The 20,492-nt window shown below is 44.0% G+C and overlaps 1 protein-coding gene across 2 annotated transcripts in view; it reads left to right on the top strand.

Moving 5' to 3' along the window:
- The window catches only part of LOC135917730 (uncharacterized), an 83,953-nt gene that overhangs the window by 52,042 nt on the left and 11,419 nt on the right, over positions 1-20,492 (top strand). For both annotated transcript variants that reach the window (XM_065451301.1, XM_065451302.1), the window contains 4 exons: positions 3,715-3,940; positions 6,372-6,552; positions 13,959-14,074; positions 16,966-17,113. In XM_065451301.1, coding sequence (XP_065307373.1) covers positions 3,715-3,940; positions 6,372-6,552; positions 13,959-14,074; positions 16,966-17,113 — 671 coding nt within the window. The remainder of the gene's footprint in view (positions 1-3,714; positions 3,941-6,371; positions 6,553-13,958; positions 14,075-16,965; positions 17,114-20,492) is intronic.

The raw sequence follows: 20,492 nt of genomic DNA, 5'->3' as shown, positions 1-20,492 counted from the left end.
GGGGGGTCTCTATTTCAGAATCATCGTAACGGGGCAATAGCAGCCGTCACAGGACGTGGGTAATAGCACCTCTCCCCGCTTGGAATTCGCGGTTCCGTAAGACAGTACTCATTTCACAGCTGCGAGACGTGTATGTTAGTGTCTTTGCTTTTAACTGCGGAAGCATTTGTAGGCTTACCCAAGGAGGAGAAACGTCGGTTCGTCCGTCCTTCAGTTAAGCAAGACGATCACATTCAAGATACCGCTCGTAGCAGCGAGAGATTTACTTTCACTGTCGTGCTGCCTCTTGCTTCAACGCGAACTAAGCGGCGAGAACACTATGGTAACGAAGCTATCAGCATTCTCGGTCCTCGGCCCCCATGGAGACAGCTTTCAAGATAGGGCCCATGCGGCCTACGTAGCAGTCGCTGGAAACAAGGAACAGAGACTGGTCAACGGTGTATATCAAGTACAATTGCTGGTTAAGAGAACAGTTAATTACCGCCCACGTAAAAGCAGTACACGGAAAAAGAGACAATGAAGCCCCAATGTTACGGTTAGGCTAGAAACGACATATTTTCCTCAAAGGCGCTAGGCTGCCTCCCAGAAGTTACGTATTCCGATGGTGTCTAATACTATCGTCGTGCATACGTCGACTTTGTCAGGAGACGTAACGTTGAGAGGTCTTCAGAGAGGAACTAGACGAGTGCCATTTGCTTTAAGAACGTGTGTTGTACACGAAACGCTCCGTTTCTCATGATTGGAGCTTTGCGACATCATATGGAATCTATTTTCCCCATTATTCTGTACGACTGCATACAGAAATGAAAGAGGGCCGTAGACCTCATCTAGAGAATGGTGTTAATTTTACAAAGCAAAATTTAGCCCCGTGAACGACGCTTTTGTTTTTCCGGCATGATAATAACATTCGTAACGAGAGAAACAGAGAACGGAAGGGCCCAATTTTTATTAATTATGTCATAAGAAGCCAAGAACAAAGACACCAAGGGTAACATAGAGGAAATTACTTTTACTTGGTAACTGAATTTAAGAAATGATAAATTAATGAAAATGAAAACGAATGAAAAAATAACTGGCCGCAGGGAGGTGGAGGTTACGAAGCCACGTCTTCGCATTAGGCATGCGATCCTCTTTAGAATTGAGCTACCGCCGACGCCATTTTTTCATCCACTTTCTTGCGTATTTATGCTTTACTACTAGAACTAACTCTCGAAGTGTTAGCCAGCACCACTACTCACAAACCTAAGCGCGCATGTGGAACATCCTTTCCGTCGCAGGCGTCACGAGTACGCGATCTGGACGAGCGTCTGCAAAATTACACGCAGATTGTCGAAAATAATCGGCTACGCAAGAGAATGGTGCCACCACCGGATAAAAGTCTAGACAATAGAGAGGCAGTCGCATGGCGGCGCCTGCAAGCTGGGAACTTCGTAAACCCGGTGTGGGCATATCTTGTTATACATGATAGAGAAAACGATAAGTGCAAACAGTGTGGGGCGAGAGGGTCCCTCGACCACATAATCTGGGAATGCGCAAGCTCCCCAGGGGCTAAAGAAAACATATATTGTAGAGAGGCCTGGGAAGCCCTGCTGCGGAGCGAGGACCTTACTCCACAGCAACACGCCATCCGCCTGGCGGAAGAAGCCGCGAGGAGTCAAGACCTCATTGCTTGCTTTTAATCGAGGAGGTCCCGGCCCCCGTCCCCAAGGCCTGTGTGCCGGGGACGGGGAGTAGGGGGGCCTCCTTATTCGGCTGCACAATAAGGTTGCTATCATCATCATCATCTATTTGGGCAACGGCAACTGGTCAATAACTTTACGCATGCTACCTGAAGGCATTAACGTTGCGGGATTCAAGAGCTTCTTCTCTATGTTTTCCTTGGCTCCTTTGTTGATAGGCTTCTTACGATATGACTAATAACTATCGGTGCCCTCGGTTCTCTTTCTTCTCCTTCATTACATTAACAGCGTTTCGAATATGGGAAAACTGATGCCTTCAGGTAGCACGTGTGGGTTTAATTACCAGTTGCCGTTACCCAAATTGATCACTACTCGTGACGCCAGCGGAAAAAAAAGATGTTCCACATCCACCGCTTTGGTTTGTGAGTGGTGGCGCTGGCTAACACTCCAGGAGTTAGTTCTAGTAGTAAAATATGAATACCGCAGAAAATGGTGGCAAAAACGGCGCCATGGTAGCTGATTTGGTAAGAACAACGCACGCGTAATTCGAATGTGCGGGTTCGCATTCCAACTGCGACTCGTTGTTTTTTCATCCACTTTCATTCGCAAAAATTTACGATTTCTTTAATTCAATCAGTCAGTACAAGTAATTTCCTCTATGTTGACCTTGGTGTCCTTATTTGTTGACTTCTTACGATACCTTCGTAAGGAGACACACATGTCTGCGTGATACAGTGCGCGAACTAAAATCCAGCACTGCCGAGAATTAATTTGCGATTGCGATTTGCCTCCGATCTCCTCCTGTCCCAAAGTTGTGGCATTACATTCAGCATTTTATAGTTATCTCTAAAGATATTGGCTGCAAGAGAAATAGCTCTTCGAAAATTCTTAGGTGTGTCCAAAGTTCAAGGCCGGCTACAATGAAATTCTGGGCCGTGTAAAACGCCTGCTTCAATACAGTGCACATACTGACACCCGTACTTATTTATCTTTCTCCAGAGACCGGTTTGCACCGGCTAAGAAATGTTAGACCCCATTGCTTGGCCCTGAACGCGCGTTCATTGCTCGGGAAATTTCTCGAATATTAACGATGGTTCTTTCCGTTGTGTGTTGTCACCGAACTTCGTGCGATCTGATTGTCTTAGCGACGCGAAATGTGCAGTACTTTCTGGGAGGCACGCTGGCACCAGCGATTACGCTTGAACCTTCGATGAGGCTTGTAGAGAAGCCGACGCGCTAGACCCGCAGATAAGATTTCGACGAATCGCCGACTGTGCTCGGCCCTATCGTTGTGCTTTGAGTGTCACTTGCTTTTGTGGGGACAGATTCGCCCAACAAAGAGATAGTTTTGTGATTTACATATTTTGCTGCCGTGTTCTTCGTCATCGCAATGTGACAATATGGAGGAACTCCGTGAAAAATTGGACGTTTCACAAAAAGCTGGCAAATATAGCCGTTCTTGATGCCCAAACTAACAGAACACCGCCATTACCGCTCCTCGGAAGTGACGGATGATCTAGAAGGTAAGGCTCCTCGGCATCAGCTCTTTGATAAGGTGGCGTCTGCGGCTACCCGCAGCTCGCTGGAAAATCTTGTAGGCGGCTTGATAGGACTGACGTCATTCGCGACAGCCATCAATTACAGGCATCGTCCGCTTAGATGCGGCTAACAAAATAACAAACAAGCTAACAAACAAAAATAACTATAGGATTACGAGCGCTGTGGCTTCACCAAAATCGCTTGAGTGGTTTATGCTACTCATTTTTACCGAACTGAGCCGAAGCGAAGTTTATTGGACTTAAACTTTAGGTGAGCAACGTGCTTACGCCGACGACCTTCCTAACCGGATCATTTACCTGACGTCAGGCGTCTTCAACTGCGTGACGCGTTGATATCCATATCGTTGCCCTAAGGTACCACTACTAAATAAGTACCACTACTAAGCCCTAAGGTACCACTACTAAGGTATACTACTAAATGCGATATCAGCCCAACACGCGTGGTGCATTACCACTGGTTTCTCGTCCACCCTTAGAGAAACCACTCCCACCAGGCTCTCTCATCTGCACTGTGCAAGAGGATTTCGACGTGACCTCCTACGTGCCTGCGCCTGACGGATTGTGCACCATCACAGTGTTCGACTCCCTGTACACGCCCGAAGGAAGCATGCTGATTCCACCCTACAACGAAGACTTCGAAGTTTTTCTCGAGACAGCCAGGGAGAGTGAGAAAACCGAGTACGCCATAGGCTTCGACGCAAAGTGAGTGCACCATGGAGACCGCAATTAATACCCTTAGCAACACTGGTAACATCCCCAGTGTTCGAGCTCAGCATGCAAGAAGGACTGAAAGCTGAGGAAGTGGGTACGAATTTATAGCACGCGAAGGCACGTGTAAAACTTGCAGCGTTTGCATCCGAGTTTGCATGCGCGTCTTTCTGTAACGTACTTCCGCGCGTGATTTTGTACACAGAAGCAAAACATGGCTGCTGGTCTACAAACTTCCACTTTTGTTCAGAGTTAATAGGCGGGAGCGGAAGCTGAGATCACTTCTTTTAATTTCATGTTACCCCATGAGTACTGAGATCCAATACGAAACGAAAACTAGAAAGACATGTTCAAAAAGCGCCTTTCACTGTTTTGTAACAACAGTTCAAAAAAGGACACAGCCACTGTAACTGAAAAGTAAAGTGCTCTAAGAGCAGCATGTATTTGCTGCCGCAGCATCTCCATTTGTATCAAGGAGAAATGAAAAGAATAGGAGCACAAATTCGGAAGCCTGATTGCTAAAATGAAGGACTGAGAATACTCCAGAGCCTTCTACCACATCGTGTACTGCAGTCCACTACACAGTTGTGGAACATAAATTCTAATCATTGAATGAAGACAAATTTCAGTTGCCCTCTCTATTTTGCTAGCAGCGAGTGCTTCTTGGTAGAAGTTGTGGTATTGAGCCTCAACAAATGAAACAAAATGTCCATGTGTTAAATAGAACATTACTCTAATTAAGATGGTGCTCCTTATGATATTCCTGGTCCATTGAAGCAGACTGTAAGGTTGCTATCTTTCTTCGAGCTACAGAAACGTTATCTGATTGTGGCACTATATAAGAGCAAAAACTGCTGACTTTAAAGTATCAATTATCGAGCTCGACGGACTTCGTGAATGTAATGTCGTAATTTGGCTGAAACACCCAGTGACTAGGTCTATATTTTTTCATTGGTAATATGAAGTTGAGCCCTGTTACCAAACCTACGAGCATATCGCACAAAATTTGACGTTTGCCTGCATGGCGTCTTCCCCGAATAAAAAAATTGCGAGTAGCGTTCATTTCAGTCTTCAAATGTTTTCTCGTCAGTGTGCAATCTTGTCCGGTCCCTAAACAGCAGTGGGAAAGTGTAATGTCATTCTTTTCTGAGATATTACTTGTATTTTGGCCTTGACACGCGTCACCACAGCTTCATTGGTTTATTTGGTCACAATTTCGCGTCCAGGCCATGTGGTGATCTGTGGAACTCTACGCAGTGAACACTCATAACCCAGCTTGTCCAGCAGAAATTTCCAGGGAAATTGCAATTACTTGCAATTGCTTGTACAGGGAATTTTACAATTACAACACGTCTCGTTTTCTGGAACAAGAGCCTTCACATATCGCGTAGCATGAAATAATGCAAAGAAAATAAGCCAAAATACTTTTCCAGCATGAATGCTGTCGGGACAGACTTGTTTTCCTGTTCGAGGTTTGTGCTGTTGGCGAAGTTATCAATGATTCAAAGAATTTAAAACATCGCTTATGATACGCGTGTATACGTAAACATGAGAATGTCTGCACACACTTTTTTAACATGTGTGCACGCCCGTCTGAAAAAATTTTGGAAGTCCATTCGCAGAGTGTTTGGAATTATAAAACCTTGACTTGGCGATTATGAAATTTTGCTTCGCACACTTAGAATTTATACTGATAGGTTTGACGTACATTTCCAATGGCAGGCAGAAAATTATCAATATTTGTTGAAGGATAGCAACTAGACATATCTGCTTCGGCACTACCTACGTGTTTATAGTGTCTAGTTGCTGGTTGTGGTTGTATGCCTGAATATGTAAATGGACTATTACCAACCTTGTTGAGTGCGCTTGCAGAAATTTTGTTTATCGCCATCCACTGTATGCCAGTAAGGCCGTTCACAACGATAAGGGCCTCAGTTCACATTCAAGTCTCTCGATGTTTCCTAGGAGAAGTGTCACAAAGGTCGTCATAATTTTTTAGCGTTGAAATCTTGTGTTTATCGTCTGTGGTTGTGCGTGCTGCAACACACACCTAAACCTAACGAAATGAAAAAAGAAATTATTGCATCCTAAGTATAGATTCCGCACTCTGATGAACCGCGCCACCAATTCTTTTCTTTAATGATGTGAGAAGATGTTAAACTCAGAAAAAGTGTAATACTATCTTTAATACAAATGTCAATATACCTTTGTAGCATGAAATCAAAATATGTGCTGCGAAGCTAGGTTGTAGGTTCCGTAACGCGCCCATTGTATTTATCAGTGCTCTCCCTAGATTCATCATATGTTCAAGGTATTTGGCCTTCTAGCGTACAATGAAAATTCATTTTTCATCATATTTCATTTAGAGTACCTGTTAGAGGTTGGTGTACGCTGGATCATTATGCGTTTCTCTTTTTCGTTTTAGCTCTACCATGAGAAACGAGACCGCGATGGAAGAACTTGTGCGAAACGCCACGACAATAAATTTCTTGGAATACTTCTGGGAACAAAACCACATCTACCACTACGCCCAAGTGAACGCACCTTTGAGATCGACCACAGTAAACGCCGCAACGTCCGTCGAATACGCGGCCAAAAGCTTGAGGGTGGGTGTAATGAACCGGAAACTTGAATTACTTGAACCCTCTTACGACTTTTAACCTTGTTACGAAAGTGCTGAAAAGAGCAGATGACGCGCTAGGGTTGAAGATAATGAATCGACCAGCCCTGCTAAACGGGCTTTAACTAGGAGAGTGCGGATGTCCAAAGCTTTCAAAACACGAATTGAATATTGCCCTATTCGATTCGTTCCCCTAGTCTAACAGGCCAATATTCAAGCTGCTATTCGGAAGTTTCGAATGTTCCCCCTACCCTAATTAGGAACCCTTTACCGTATTCCATTTCATCTTCAAATAGAATAGTAATTAGTAAATACAATTAGGTTTGGAATATTTTTGGACATTTCAAAACGCCAACTTTGCGACATCGATTGCAAGAAATTTTGACCGGGTCGCCATAGTGCAGACACCAAACACGAGAAGTTTCGTAATGAAGTACTCTGTACATCACACAGAGGACCAGACTGTTCCGGCTAAACCGCTGCTTTTCTTACACAACAATGACTTTAAACTGTGCAAATAAGCGGATCCTATGGTCATAACGCCCCATTTGTCGTTTGAGTAAACAAGGCTTCAAGACGTGCAATGTAACGACAGAAACTTGCTAGGGTTGTGAATGTACCGAGATGTGACGATCGTTCTTCAATCATGTTGAACACGCCTGTTCGGTATTTGAAGATATTCGAAGAGTATCCGATATTGGACTTGATTCGCTCCTGGCATCATTCAATTCACATTTGATTGAGTCTCCAAAAATGTTTCGGCACACAAGCAGACTCAACATTCTAGGCAGAAGTAACCCTGAAAATTCATGGTACTGAGATACGTTAACTAGAATCAAAAGCGCGCATGGATATTTATTGCTGGAAAGCTGCAACACCAATACACACCAAGGTATCATTATAGGACGTTGTTCTTTAAATCTTGATATGAAGGATATATTAGAAAAACACAACGAAATAAATGTTATGTTAATAAATATTTTTGTTATTAGAGGAATTAAAAGCATTTGGTTTCTTTAACGCTACACAACTGACCACTCGCTGTAAATTATAAAAAAAATGGTAGTTGTTGGTTTGTGTTAATTTTCAAACGCTTCAACTAGAATTTGTTGGTATCAAAATGACCGCACTCGAAATTATACGTTTGAGCGTTGTGGGGTTAAATACATAATGGTAAAGTATATGAGATATCAAATTTCAATTTTCGTGGGCACAAATTTCAGGGGAAGTTTTCGACCGTTTCTGAGAAGAAACCGCTCGATTAGAACGTCTCAATTGAGCAGAGTGTGATAGGATAAATATCACAGGCAGGCATTGCGTTCGCGTACATCTATATTTATTTCGTCAGTGATGAAGATATATTGAATGAATGCGACCGGCTGAGGACAAATAAAAAACCGCAAAAGGACTAGCGCTGACTGCGCCTAACTTTACTAGAAGAAGCACTAGCCATTTAGGATCTGCATAAACAACGAAGAAAACATTAAACATGTACCAACCCGCTCGAATCAATCTGTTGCTACGTCAACGATGATTTAGAGCGCAGCCCTTAAGCGCCCGTTCCTGCGTGTCGCGTCGGCGTCCTTCTTGTCTGTCAGTGCTCGCATTCATCCCCCTACCCTAATTATGAACCCTTTACCGTATTTCATTTCATCTTCAAATAGAATAGTAATTAGTAAATACAATTAGGTTTGGAATATTTCTGGACATTTCAAAACGCCAACTTTGCGACATCAATTGCAAGAAATTTTGATCGGGTCACCATACTGCAGACGGTAAACAGGAGAAGTTTCGTAATGAAGTACTCTGTACACCAGAAAGGGGTCAGGAGCTGCTGGGAACATATGGGTCCCGTAACTAGGGAACCACCCCATCTGGTGCCTGCGTGCGCTATCGATTTATTTATGGCCCAATAAATGTTTATTCATCATCATCAGCGTCCTTCCTCCGTGTAACCGAGCAACCGAACATAGCGAAGGGTGAAAGAATGAGCGTATCGAGGGAAAAAAGAATAATAGCAAAGAGGGTGCGAGGAGAAAACGGAGGAGGAACGTGCGGCAGCACTATGAGGCGGACAGAGGACGAGGAGAGTATGGTGAAAGTGGGCGAAGAGTAGTGGCGCGCAAGGTAGGCTTTGCGGCAACAACCGCTGCAACACGGCGCCAGAGTAGCGCGCCGTCGTCTGTTCACCGATGGCATGCGGCGAGCACGTCCACCGACACCGTCTATAGAAACAAAGCGCTGCATGAGCGGATGTCTGTCTGCGGCAGCTGCAGTGCATCGCGCCCACGTGTCACCCACGCAGTTTCTCTCGTGGTTTCCCGATTAGCGAGGCCATCGCGCCACGCTTCGCTCCGTTTGCAATGTGCCGCTTGAGACTGATTGCCCGCGCCAGCGAATATATCGCGCAATAAAAACACGTAAAGAGTGGCGCTCAAATTTTCCATTAAGTAGTATCGCAACTGTCGGTATATTTTTAATGGAAGCGTTGTTTTCCGGATACTTCCGTCAATGGTATGAGCGGATATTTCAGGTATAGTGAATTTCTCATGTTTTCAAAACAACTGTTATTGTCCGTCGAGGGGCTTGTGGGACTTGTTAGAAATCGCGCGTTGACGCAAGCGAGTCAATGTGGCGCCGGGCGGATTTTTGTGGTAAATACATTAACATAAGCAGCTTAAACGGATGACGTTTAGACCCCGCAATGCACGTGCTTATGCTGAGACGAAAAAATCAGCCAGGAGTGCATCTCAATAAGTTGTTGCACTTCAAATGGGACACAACGCACCTGTCAAAATCAAGCGTGCTCACTTCGACGCAAGAGCGTTCCGCGCTAGAAATGCTTCCGGAATGCCCTCGGACCTACAGTAAACCTTGTAAAGCTGGCATAGTTTGTACGTGTCCAATCTGAAAGAACTTGTGCTTTAGAAAAAAGCTCTACGAACAAGAACAAGTGCCACTATCAACTCTTTATTACTATAGCAGACATTGAAATTTTATGCGGCAATGAGTTGTAAGCGCAAACATGTCGTTACTGAAAGCGGTAAGTCGCGACGACATTCAAGGGAAGCTTCTTGTCAGAACAAGACAATGACATTGAAGTGTGGTTGACTCACTCAATATTCTTTTTCAGGTCGTGCAAATATTCTGGTTGTGACTGGCGTGGTGACATGTTCATGCTTATTTGCCAAACCAGCAGTTCCCTAAGCCTTGGTTTACGCGCAGGTTTACTGGTTACTCAGGTGCCGGTGCTGCGTTGGCTACGCTGTCGTAGCTAATTAACGCGGTAAAATAAAAAAAGAGCAAAAATATGTTAAACATGTTTGATCAAACTTCCGGAACGAAATTAGGCTACATTCGGGCAAGAGGATATGTTTGCTGCTTAAAAAAGGCAGAGTAAAATAATTCAACGATTGTCACCGTTTAGGTTTTCAAATTGCTAATTGTGGAAGAAATCCATGCTAGAGAATCTAGAGTGCTAAGAAGGATCGACATTTGGGCGAGTTGGTACTGGTTGAACATCTTGAAGGGGCAGCGCAAAAAGACGATAACAGAAGGCAGGATCACCCAGGACAGCGCTGTCCTGCGTGTTCCTGCCTTTTGTTATCGTCTTCTTGCGCTGCCCCTTCAAGATGTTCTAGAGTGCTAACCTCATTCAACGTACACAACACACATTTCTACAGGCACAATGGAGCTGGTTTGTTTCATGGCTCACTGCCTTAGTTATTCTTATTGGTGTAATACACTGCTGTATGCGACAGTGAACTTAAACTAATACTGTCATCAAAGAAACCGTATGGCTGAAAACTATATATAAATTCTAACCACGCCATGCGAATACCGGTATGCAAAAGGATAGACAGTTGGGCGAGTTGGTACGGTAACATGATTTTGGCTTCTAGCGCGAAGTGAAACACAGACACAGAAAGGAGCAGAAAGGACGAGCGCTAACTCTCAACTAAAGTTTTATTGAAACGAAGAACGTATACATAGGTGATTGCAAAAACCGTAGCATAAGAACATGACAAGGTAAAAAGCATCAGTTAAACATATCAGGGGGTATGGAAATCAAAGAACCAAAATTATTTCAGATTAGTACACGTATTGCGAAGGTACTGAAATTCGCAATCTAACAGAGACAACGAAGCATGACTGACGCAAGTGTCTCTTAATCTTTTTATATGGAAAGCCTCGATAATTTCCCGCGTGGTTTGGCATCTGTGTCTAGAAAGAATTTTTGTGTCTTCAAACAAAGGTTTGCAACCACAATCGAAACAATGTGCCGCTAAATGTGATGCATTAGGGTTGTTTAGTGAATGTTTGTGTTCTTTTAGTCTAATGTTAATGCACCTACCACTCTGTCCAATGTAAGCTTTCCCACACTCGAGTGGAATCTGATAAACTATACCCGTGTTGCAAGGCACTAAAGGGGACACATGTTTAACTCCGCAATCATCTTTTATTTTTTTGCCTTCCTGTTCAAGTCTCCTATTTATCAAAGGGCACATGTTAGCTAACTTGCGTGGGGCCGAGAAAACGGTACTGATGTCATACCTATCGGCCACATTCCTTAAACCATGGGATTATCTATGTATGTAGGGCACTACAGCAAACTTTGTTTCTTTGTTCTGTTTTTCCTGTTTCTTACCAGGGCTTTTACCCATTTTGCAAGTTTTTCGCAGGTTAGTGATAATAAATGCACGGGATAGCTAGCCTTTCCAAGCCTTTCTATCTGTTGTGAAAAACTTTGTTGAATATTGTGCGAACATGACTTAGTGATGTCAGACCTAAGAGTTGAATAAGCTATCCCCTGTTTAACAAGTTGAGAATGGCAAGAAGAAAATTCTAGCAGTGGCTTCTTGGCCCTAGGCGAATAATCCCAACAGGCGACGTTAAGCACAGATCTATAAATTGTAATTTGTTGCCCTGGATAATCTCTAGCGTGAAACCTAGGCCGCCACCACATTCCCTAAAAACATTTAAAATATCCGTAGCTTTCTTGGTGTAGTTATCGCGAGAACAAAACACCAGATAGTCGTCTACATATCTAAACGCATGCACCGCCAATTCCTTAAGATTGTTTTGTAGTTTTCTATTAATGCGACTTAGATAAATGTCACTCAAAACTGGTGCAACTTTAGAACCAATACAAACTCCCGATTTTTGTACATATATTTTGTCCGGTTTACTCGGGACTGTGGGATGCCCGTGGAATCTTTTTTAGAACTTTTGTGGTTTTACATAGGGAATACCGTTGTGAAATGGGGTAGTTCTATATATGCAGGGTGAATACCGGTATGTCTGACAGGCAGTACAACAGCGATAGTGAAACGTTATTTCGAGCAGTTTTCGTGCTGCTTGTCACAGCCATCAGGTTTATTTCTCACATGACGCCAAAAAAAAAAAAAAATCCTTTGTCGCCTTCAACAATTTAATGCCATGCCTTAAGGGTAGCGGCGTAAGTCATGAGACAAACTGGCACACTGACCGATGCAAGAATGTTTACAATAAAAATTTCAGCTGCAGTAGTATACGCCGAAATAAGCAGAGAAGCGAGAAATAAGTGAGGCACACAGCCAACCTGAACAGTTTTCAGTGTACCGAATACCTTCTAGGCTTCGCCACTTTGCATGAAGTATTATATTAGCGGTATTGTTGTCATCCAAAAAAATACACTGGACCTTAAGATATGAAGGCGCCTTATTTGAAATGAACATCAATTTCGTTTATTTCTTCGCTTCGAAAACTTTCTCTGTGGGCGTCCATAGGAAAATTATCTTTGCGGCCGATTTATTTATTGAGACATTGAGAAACGATGGTAGAACCCACGAGTACCTGTCGTGATATTTTAGTTGGCTAACATGTGCCCTTTGATAAATAGGACACTTGAACAGGAAGGCAAAAAAATAAAAGATGATTGCGGAGTTAAACATGTGTCCCCTTTTGTGCCTTGCAACACGGGTATAGTTTATCAGATTCCACTCGAGTGTGGGAAAGCTTACATTGGACAGAGTGGTAGGTGCATTAACATTAGACTAAAAGAACACAAACATTAACTAAACAACCCTAATGCATCACATTTTAGCGGCACATTGTTTCGATTGTGGTTGCAAATCTTTCTTTGAAGACACAAAAATTCTTACTAGACACAGATGCCAAACCACGCGGGAAATTATCGAGGCTTTCCATATAAAAGATTAGGAGACACTTGCGTCAGTCATGCTTCGTTGTCTCTGTTAGATTGCGAATTTCAGTACCTTCGCAATACGTGTACTAATCTGAAATAGTTTTGGTTCTTTGCCTTCCATACCCCCTGATATGTTTAACTGATGCTTTTTACCTTGTCATGTTCTTATGCTACGGTTTTCGCAATCACCTATATATATATATATATATATATATATATATATATATATATATATATATATATATATATATATATATATATATATATGTTCTTCGTTTCAATAAAACTTTCGTTGAGAGTTAGCGCTCATCCTGTCTGCTCCTTTCTGTGTCTGTGTTTCACTTCGCGCTAGAAGCCAAAATCATGAATACCGGTATGTCTGACAGGCAGTACAACAGCGATAGTGAAACGTTATTTCGAGCGGTTTCGTGCCGCTTGTCACAGCCATCAGGTTTATTTCTCACATGACGCCAAAAAACAGAAAAAATCCTTTGTCGCCTTCAACAATTTAATGCCATCCCTTAAGGGTAGCGGCGTAAGTCATGAGACAAACTGGCACACTGACCGATGCAAGAATGTTTACAATAAAAATTTCAGCTGCAGAAGAATACGCCGAAATAAGCAGAGAAGCGAGAATTAAGTGAGGCACACAGCCAACCTGAACAGTTTTCAGTGTACCGAATACCTTCTAGGCTTCGCCACTTTTCATGAAAGTATTATATGAGCGGTATTGTTGTCATCCAAAAAAATACACTGGACCTTAAGATATGAAGGCGCCTTATTTGAAATGAACATCCATTTCGTTTATTTCTTCGCTTCGAAAACTTTCTCTGTGGGCGTCCATAGGAAAATTATCTTTGCGGCCGATTTATTTATTGAGATATTGAGAAACGATGGTAGAACCCACGAGTACCTGTCGTGATATTTAAGTTTGCATTTAGTGCACGTGCAATGCATTCTGCTGGAGCTTTAAATAGTTAAAGTACACTCGATCACCTCTGCGACAAAGGCCTCTACAACAAAATGACGTGCATAACGAAGTAATAATTGTGTCCGCGTTAAACTGTGAAATTTGCTATGTGCGCCCTGTACAACGAAGTCGCCTGCATGGCTATATCATTTCGGAAGCCCGAGCACCTTGTTATAAGAGCGTTCGACTGTATCTCGCATTTAATATTTTTGCATCATGTTACTTTTTTCTTCAGATGATTTCCAACTTGATGAAATTTAAGAAAAGCCCCACGGACCGACCAAGCTATACGATTATATTCCACACGCTGTACTCGCACCTAAACGGAGAACTCGTCGCTCAAAAACTGAGGTAACGAATGCATTGCTCATTTTCACTTATTTTTACAACGCTGTGAAAACCGCCGCTGTAGCTCAGTAGCACTGGCTTTGCGTCGCTGAGCACGTGGACGGTGATTCGAGCATTGACCTTGGCAATCATATTAGCATGAGGGCGATATGCACAAAACGCTGACGCGCCGCTCTCGGAGACTGCGTTAAAAAATCAGGCATGGCCAAAATAATCCGAAGTTGTCCAGTACGGCGCACTTGAGCAGTGCACGGGCGGGTTTTTCAGGCCCGGGTCCCGGCCCATGCCCGCAAGTTTCATGCGTTGGCCCACCCAAGCCCGGTACGATCATATTAAAGCTCGCCCCTACCCTGCCCGGCCCCGAATGATTGTGGCCTGGCCCGACCCGTCACGGCCCGTGTCTGTTTTACCCATTAGCCCTGGAGCCTATGCGAGGCTAGGTCGAGTCTTCGGTTGCCGTGAAAATGCTGTCATGTGACTGTAAGGCACCGGGTCGTCTCGGAGCTGCATCAACCCAACGTTTTGTCCTGCGTTCTCTCCCGCTGGCTACTTTACCTGTGTGAGAGAAAGAAAAAAAAACATTCAATTTCATTTAGTCGCTAGTCGAACACTCACAAATTATTGTTGGAGTATTTGATACGTGAACGCGTAGATAATATGGCCAGTTATAAAAAGAGAGAGGTATCCGGCTGGCAACAGCCACCGCGAGGGGCACAACGCCTGCTTACAGTTACGGAGGAAGACGTACGACACTGCATCCGTGAATCACCATGTACGTGCTTGAAAGTGTGATATGAATGGCCTTTCTACATTTTCTACATAGTTGTGCGGCAATATACTGTAGGCAAGGCATAGCTGAATACTCCCGTGCCCACTGCCAGTCACTTCATCCCACTTTAGCAATCGTTGGCGACGTACTTTTTTCTAGTCGGATTGGAATACAGCCTACTGGTTTGTTCACGTAAGTTTGCAGGGAACGTACCTAGTGCCAGAAAAACATATGCAGGGCTGCGAACCACGAGGGTTCGCAGCCATGCACGTGTGAAATTATCATCAAAAATTCACTGAGACAATAAAAGTTACGGCGTTGTGTTTTCTTTTTCACATCCCTCTCACGATTGTTGGGAAGTTTTGCATCGTCCGCGTAGGGTTAAAGTATTTATCGAAGAACAATGAACGCAAGAAAGTCTAAATTTATTTCGTTGGACTAATTATGTGATGCACTATCAGAATATTCAACTCGCTGTAACGAATGATGAAGAAGAACAATGCAACAACAGCGAGTTGCACAGTGCTTTAAGAATGAAAAAAATGTAAATGACCTCTACAGAGTTTCTTTTTTACATCTTTATTTAGGCACTCTGAGAACTTGTTGGAAATTTATTTATTTTTATTTCACATGAGAATGATCCCGCAGAGGCAGTGCAAAGCAGCAAATTAGTGACGGCTGTCGAAAATCTACGTATTATTGTGCAGCAACAAAATACTGCAGGCAACTGTGTCTCGATCTCGGCACGTCTTCTCCTCTCTAAGCATGTGACCAGCTCTATCGAAACGCCACTCATTGATTACCCTTGTGGTTGCTATACGAATGATAGCTTGGATACCTGAATACAGTGTAGTTAAGCTTTTTTTTTGCATGGAGTCTTGCACCAATCAAATAGCTTCCAATATGTTTAGCACGATTGCAATGGACATATTTTTCAAACTTTTTGTAATGTTGCTTATTCAACACTGTGTGGTCTAGCAACTCTTGAAGTTTGCCTCTCACTATCACTCCCTACCACCCCAATGCTCTTCCTCTTGTTGACAGGCGGGACCGCTGTCTTAACTCGCAGCGCTACCCCCGTCGAACGTGGGAAAATCTGCGTCACGCCTGAGTGCGATCACCCCTGAGAATTTAAGTTCCCAATGACCTGGGAACGATGATGACCAGATTTTTTTTTTTGGTGTCGCGAATACGCAAGGATTCCTGCAGAACCCATCTTAAGATGACTAACGAAGTTAATGCGATTAGCATTCACTCATCGTAGCAACCACGTAGTGACAGACCGTATTGACTAAGACGCCTTTATTTAGAGTCTGTACGGGTCCTCCTGAGATTTCAAGCGCTTCGGCTGTGTGCGACATACACTGTCTCTGCGATTAGCCCGCTTTGTTAGGACTATCACTGGTGACGGTAGAACGAGGACTGTACGCCGATGGCGCATGCAGTGACGACGACGGAATTACGAAGAATGAATGACATCGATATAACGACATAACTACCAATACACCTTTCTGTTGCTCAATAGATGCTACATAAAAGTGTTCTTCTGAGCGTGAATGAAGCCCGCAAAGGTAGGCAAAATTGCCGCGCGACTGGCCGATCGAGGCACGTTGCGTGTATTCGCGGGCTTCTTTCACGCTTGGAAAAAAGCTTTTATGTAGCACGTATTGAGTAACAAAAAGCTGGATCGGGAGTTCTTCGTGTTGCTCTACAATTTTCTCATTGACACTTCTAATATAATTATAATATTTGAGAAGTTGATTATTAATAAAGATAATTATCTAATTAGGTGGAACAAGAAAATTATTTGAGTGTCTCCAAGCGACGGCAAACATCAAAACCTTTGTTCTGTCCAGCTACATTGCATTTGCATATTTTTAAGCTCCGGCTAAAGATAGCTGGGGACACACTGCGTATATAAACTCAAAGCGGCTGAAGCGGACAAATAACACTATCCGCAATAAAGGTGCTTTTGAAAAGCGATTCCTCACATTTAAACACATGTAGTTTTAAATCTGTGCCAAATCACCGCACTGCAGTTGTATTAAGCATTAGGCTGAATGAATGAATGAAACATTTTTTTTTGCCATTGATGAGCTGAAGCTATTTTTGTTTTTTGGTGCAGGGCATTTCATGTGGACATTTTTGTGGTTATCGCATACCATGCCGAGGCTGACAACTGGTACACTGATTGTCGACTCATTCCACCAACTATATTGTCATCGGAGCTCCTGGACCCTCCGTTTAGCAATTCTTTATACCCTGTCCGCCTGGTAAGACGACTCACCGGGCACTATACAAGAGTACCTCAAAGGGACTTTAAAGTGAATTTCATTTCTGGATGCATGTTGTAGATAAGTAATATATGGCTACAGCGCTCGTGTTTATTCACTCTGTGTTACGTCCTCGTTGCGAAGTGCTCTGCCATATTTCTTTGAGTAACATATGTCGCTAATGGACAATGAGCAAGACGAGAAAAAGGTGAAAGCAGGAGCCAACGTTTCGACAAGTGGTCTTGCCTTCTTCAAGGCGACATATGCTTTCATCGCCACAGCATATATAGGTGGGGTTCTTCTAAAGGGGAGAGGCCATAAGGTGGGTGGGTTTGGAAAGAGTGAAGGTGTGTTAGCGGTGAGGGTGTCGAATTAAGGATAAAGGAGTGCTGTGGACAAGGCGAGGGACACAGCCGTCTGTCAATCACGTGTCAACGCCCGTGTGTCAGCAGCTTGTCAGCATCGTGTCAACGGCGTGCTGGGAACAGGGTCTGCTGGGAAATGAAGGGCTAAGCAAGTCGCTCGTGATGGAAATTGGGATGGAATCATGGAAAGTTCACTAGAACTGGAGCCCTACAGAACAGAAAGAGTGTTTCCGCAGCTACACCCAACCTTACCACGTGAACACGGTACAGTAATACGATATGTACACACCAACGCATTACTATAATCATCATGCTTACATCTGCTTCGTTGAATATTGATTGAGGGCCTCTCCCTTGTCAATGGTGCATGGATATCCTTACACTGCACATATAACACTGACTTCGCACTTCATTACCTTCCTCGTCACCCATGACATAGTTGCTTACTCAGGCCACCATTTATAAGTTTAGCTGGCGGAATTTTTCAGGTAATCAATGGAGAATAATGCCAGCGAGGTGCCCTGAACTGAGGGCATTGACCCATTTTTTAATTTTTTTTTGATAAAGTCTGCTCTCTCTCTCTCTCCTTAGCTCCGGTAGCACCTACATGAATAAATATCACCACCTTGCTCCTAATTCCTAAATCATCTAGAGCGCAGGAAGTGCAAATGCGCTTTTTTAGCCGAGGCCTTATTTGTGAATCCTGCCGGGTTTTGCTGACCGTAGCTGCTGCTGCTGCTGCTTCTTTACCGAACAGCTTGCACAAAGGGCAGCATGCATAAGCAATCCGCTTAAATTTAGCGCCACCTGTGCTGCCTCTACAGATGCGCCTTTTTCTGGCTCTAATCTCAGACAACGGAAAGACTTAAAGAAAGAACTAGTGGTCCATGCGCGTCCTCGCATAATCAAGCACACGTGTTGTGAAAGGAAAAAAAAATGACATCCACCGGTCTTGTGGTACGTAAGTATAAAGGCTGCTGATTTACCAAAGATACGACTGCAAGCGCATAACTCATTTCATACAGCAATGCTGTATTTATGCCTTCTCTCGAGAGGGCTTGGCACGTTTGCTCGATCGGTTTTTCGACAAGTACAGTGGGTCGCATCTTGGAGTTAGCGACAGATCCTAGTGGATCAATTCCATAGCTAGCGTTATTCGCATAACAATAGGTCGTTTTGGAGGGGCCACCTGGTTTTGCGTATCAGCCGGGCAGACACGTAATTGCTATGCAGCAAAACAGTGTGCAGAAGATGAACAGGTGCATGTAATTTCAATAGATGCTTAAAGGGAAGCTGAAAGGCTTTCCAGAAAAAATGAGTGAACATCTGTACATAATGGTTTTCAACCCTCCGAATTCGATTATCGTATCGAAATTGAGCGAAAGAAAGCGCAAATATATTTTACTTCGACGAAAAGTGCAGCAGCGGACACGCCCAGCTCGCGCGTCTCGTTTCCGCCTGTGATTGATCGGGCGCCTCATGACGTCAACTCTAGTAACCGACCGCTGCCGCTACACATGAAGCGCGGTGCCAGGTAGTTTGGTGCTGTTTTTCTGAGACGGTAATGGAAAATTTAGAGAGACTGTGTTTTTCTGAGGAGTTCGGCGTTACTCCCTACATGTACGAGCCGATTGCGAAGAGCCGGCCTCTCGAAGAAGCAAACGATGCTGGTGCGAGCAGTGCTTTCGACGCGAACGAAAGTCTTGGGATCTCCTCATGTTGGAAATGCTCTTTGTGAGTAAGTTTTTTGCAAAGCGATCTAGTGATCTCGCCGATCTTTCGCCGATCTAGTGAGCTCGTTTCCGGTCAAACAACTGTAGTGTTGTGTTCCTGCATGCCTCTTCGTGGAGCGTAAGCGGGGATGCCATCGTCGGCATTTGTGCGCTGTCCAAAGCTGTCGGCAATTTACAAAGACGGTGTAAACGAGTGAAAAGCTTCCCGGTTCATGCAGTACGCGTAGTGACCTTCATCTGTTGACTACCACATTGACTACCACTCACGTTGATTACAACTCACGTTGACTACCACGCACGTTGACATACACGCAGACGCACCAACAAAGGAATGCAGGGTCGATCGAAGCAGATTACGATGGCACGCACGCAGAAACAAGCGCGGTGAGGCATGGTCGCGGACGCTGCGAAGGAACGAAACACTAGAGTTGACGTCACAACACCGCGGTTTCCTGTCTCCGCTCGCATCGTCAGCGTCAGCAGCAGCGCGCGGCATTCGACGGGGGGCGGAACTACAGCGCAATTTCAACCGACGATTACGTCGCTCCTAATTGAAAAAGAACCCTAAATTTTACGTACATGGTTTGTAAGGTTCCCGCATCCGTATATGAGCGTCTTATTGAATTCGACAGACTCTTCAGCTTCCCTTTAAGACCTGGATATGTACGCAATTGACTTTTCTCGGGGCACGAAGGCCGCTGACGATGTAGGGGCCTGCAAAAAAAAAAAGTTGGTGCCTATAGTGATCGTATGCGCTGAAATGAGGTTTGGTAACGTGTTTTAACAGTTGCAGTTCCATTCTGTACATGTTTCACTCGGAATAAGCGCACAAGTTCCCACGGCAGTGACTAACGCTGCGCTAACGTACCTGAACACACTTCTGCCAATGAAAAGCAGAACAGGAGAGCCCACCGAAGTTAACAGTGACGAAATAGGTCCATTGACATTACATAAAGTGCTAGCTAGTGCGTGAAGCCACCTGTCCTCTTTAGTTTCCCTATAATTTGCGCGTTTCCTTTGCAACATGTATGAAGATGCCATTGCTAATGGGTGGAGGTTCACCTTCAACGATGTGGAACACGAGGCGATGGGTTTCACACAAAAACACCATAGGTGAAACACAGGTTTGGGTGAACCTCCATACGACACGGCAAACACATTTTTCGCTGGAAGGCAACTTCAATGTCTACTTGACTGGTCAGCACGAGCAGTGGCCGCAAAGCAAAGCACAACTGTTTTAACATATGAATATTGGCACAATGTCGAGAAGCATTAGTACAC

The sequence above is a fragment of the Dermacentor albipictus genome, chromosome 3, assembly GCF_038994185.2.
Source record: "Dermacentor albipictus isolate Rhodes 1998 colony chromosome 3, USDA_Dalb.pri_finalv2, whole genome shotgun sequence".
Lineage (NCBI taxonomy): Eukaryota > Metazoa > Arthropoda > Arachnida > Ixodida > Ixodidae > Dermacentor > Dermacentor albipictus.
Note: the sequence above shows the minus strand (reverse complement) of the source record. Positions and strands in the feature narration are given on the sequence as shown.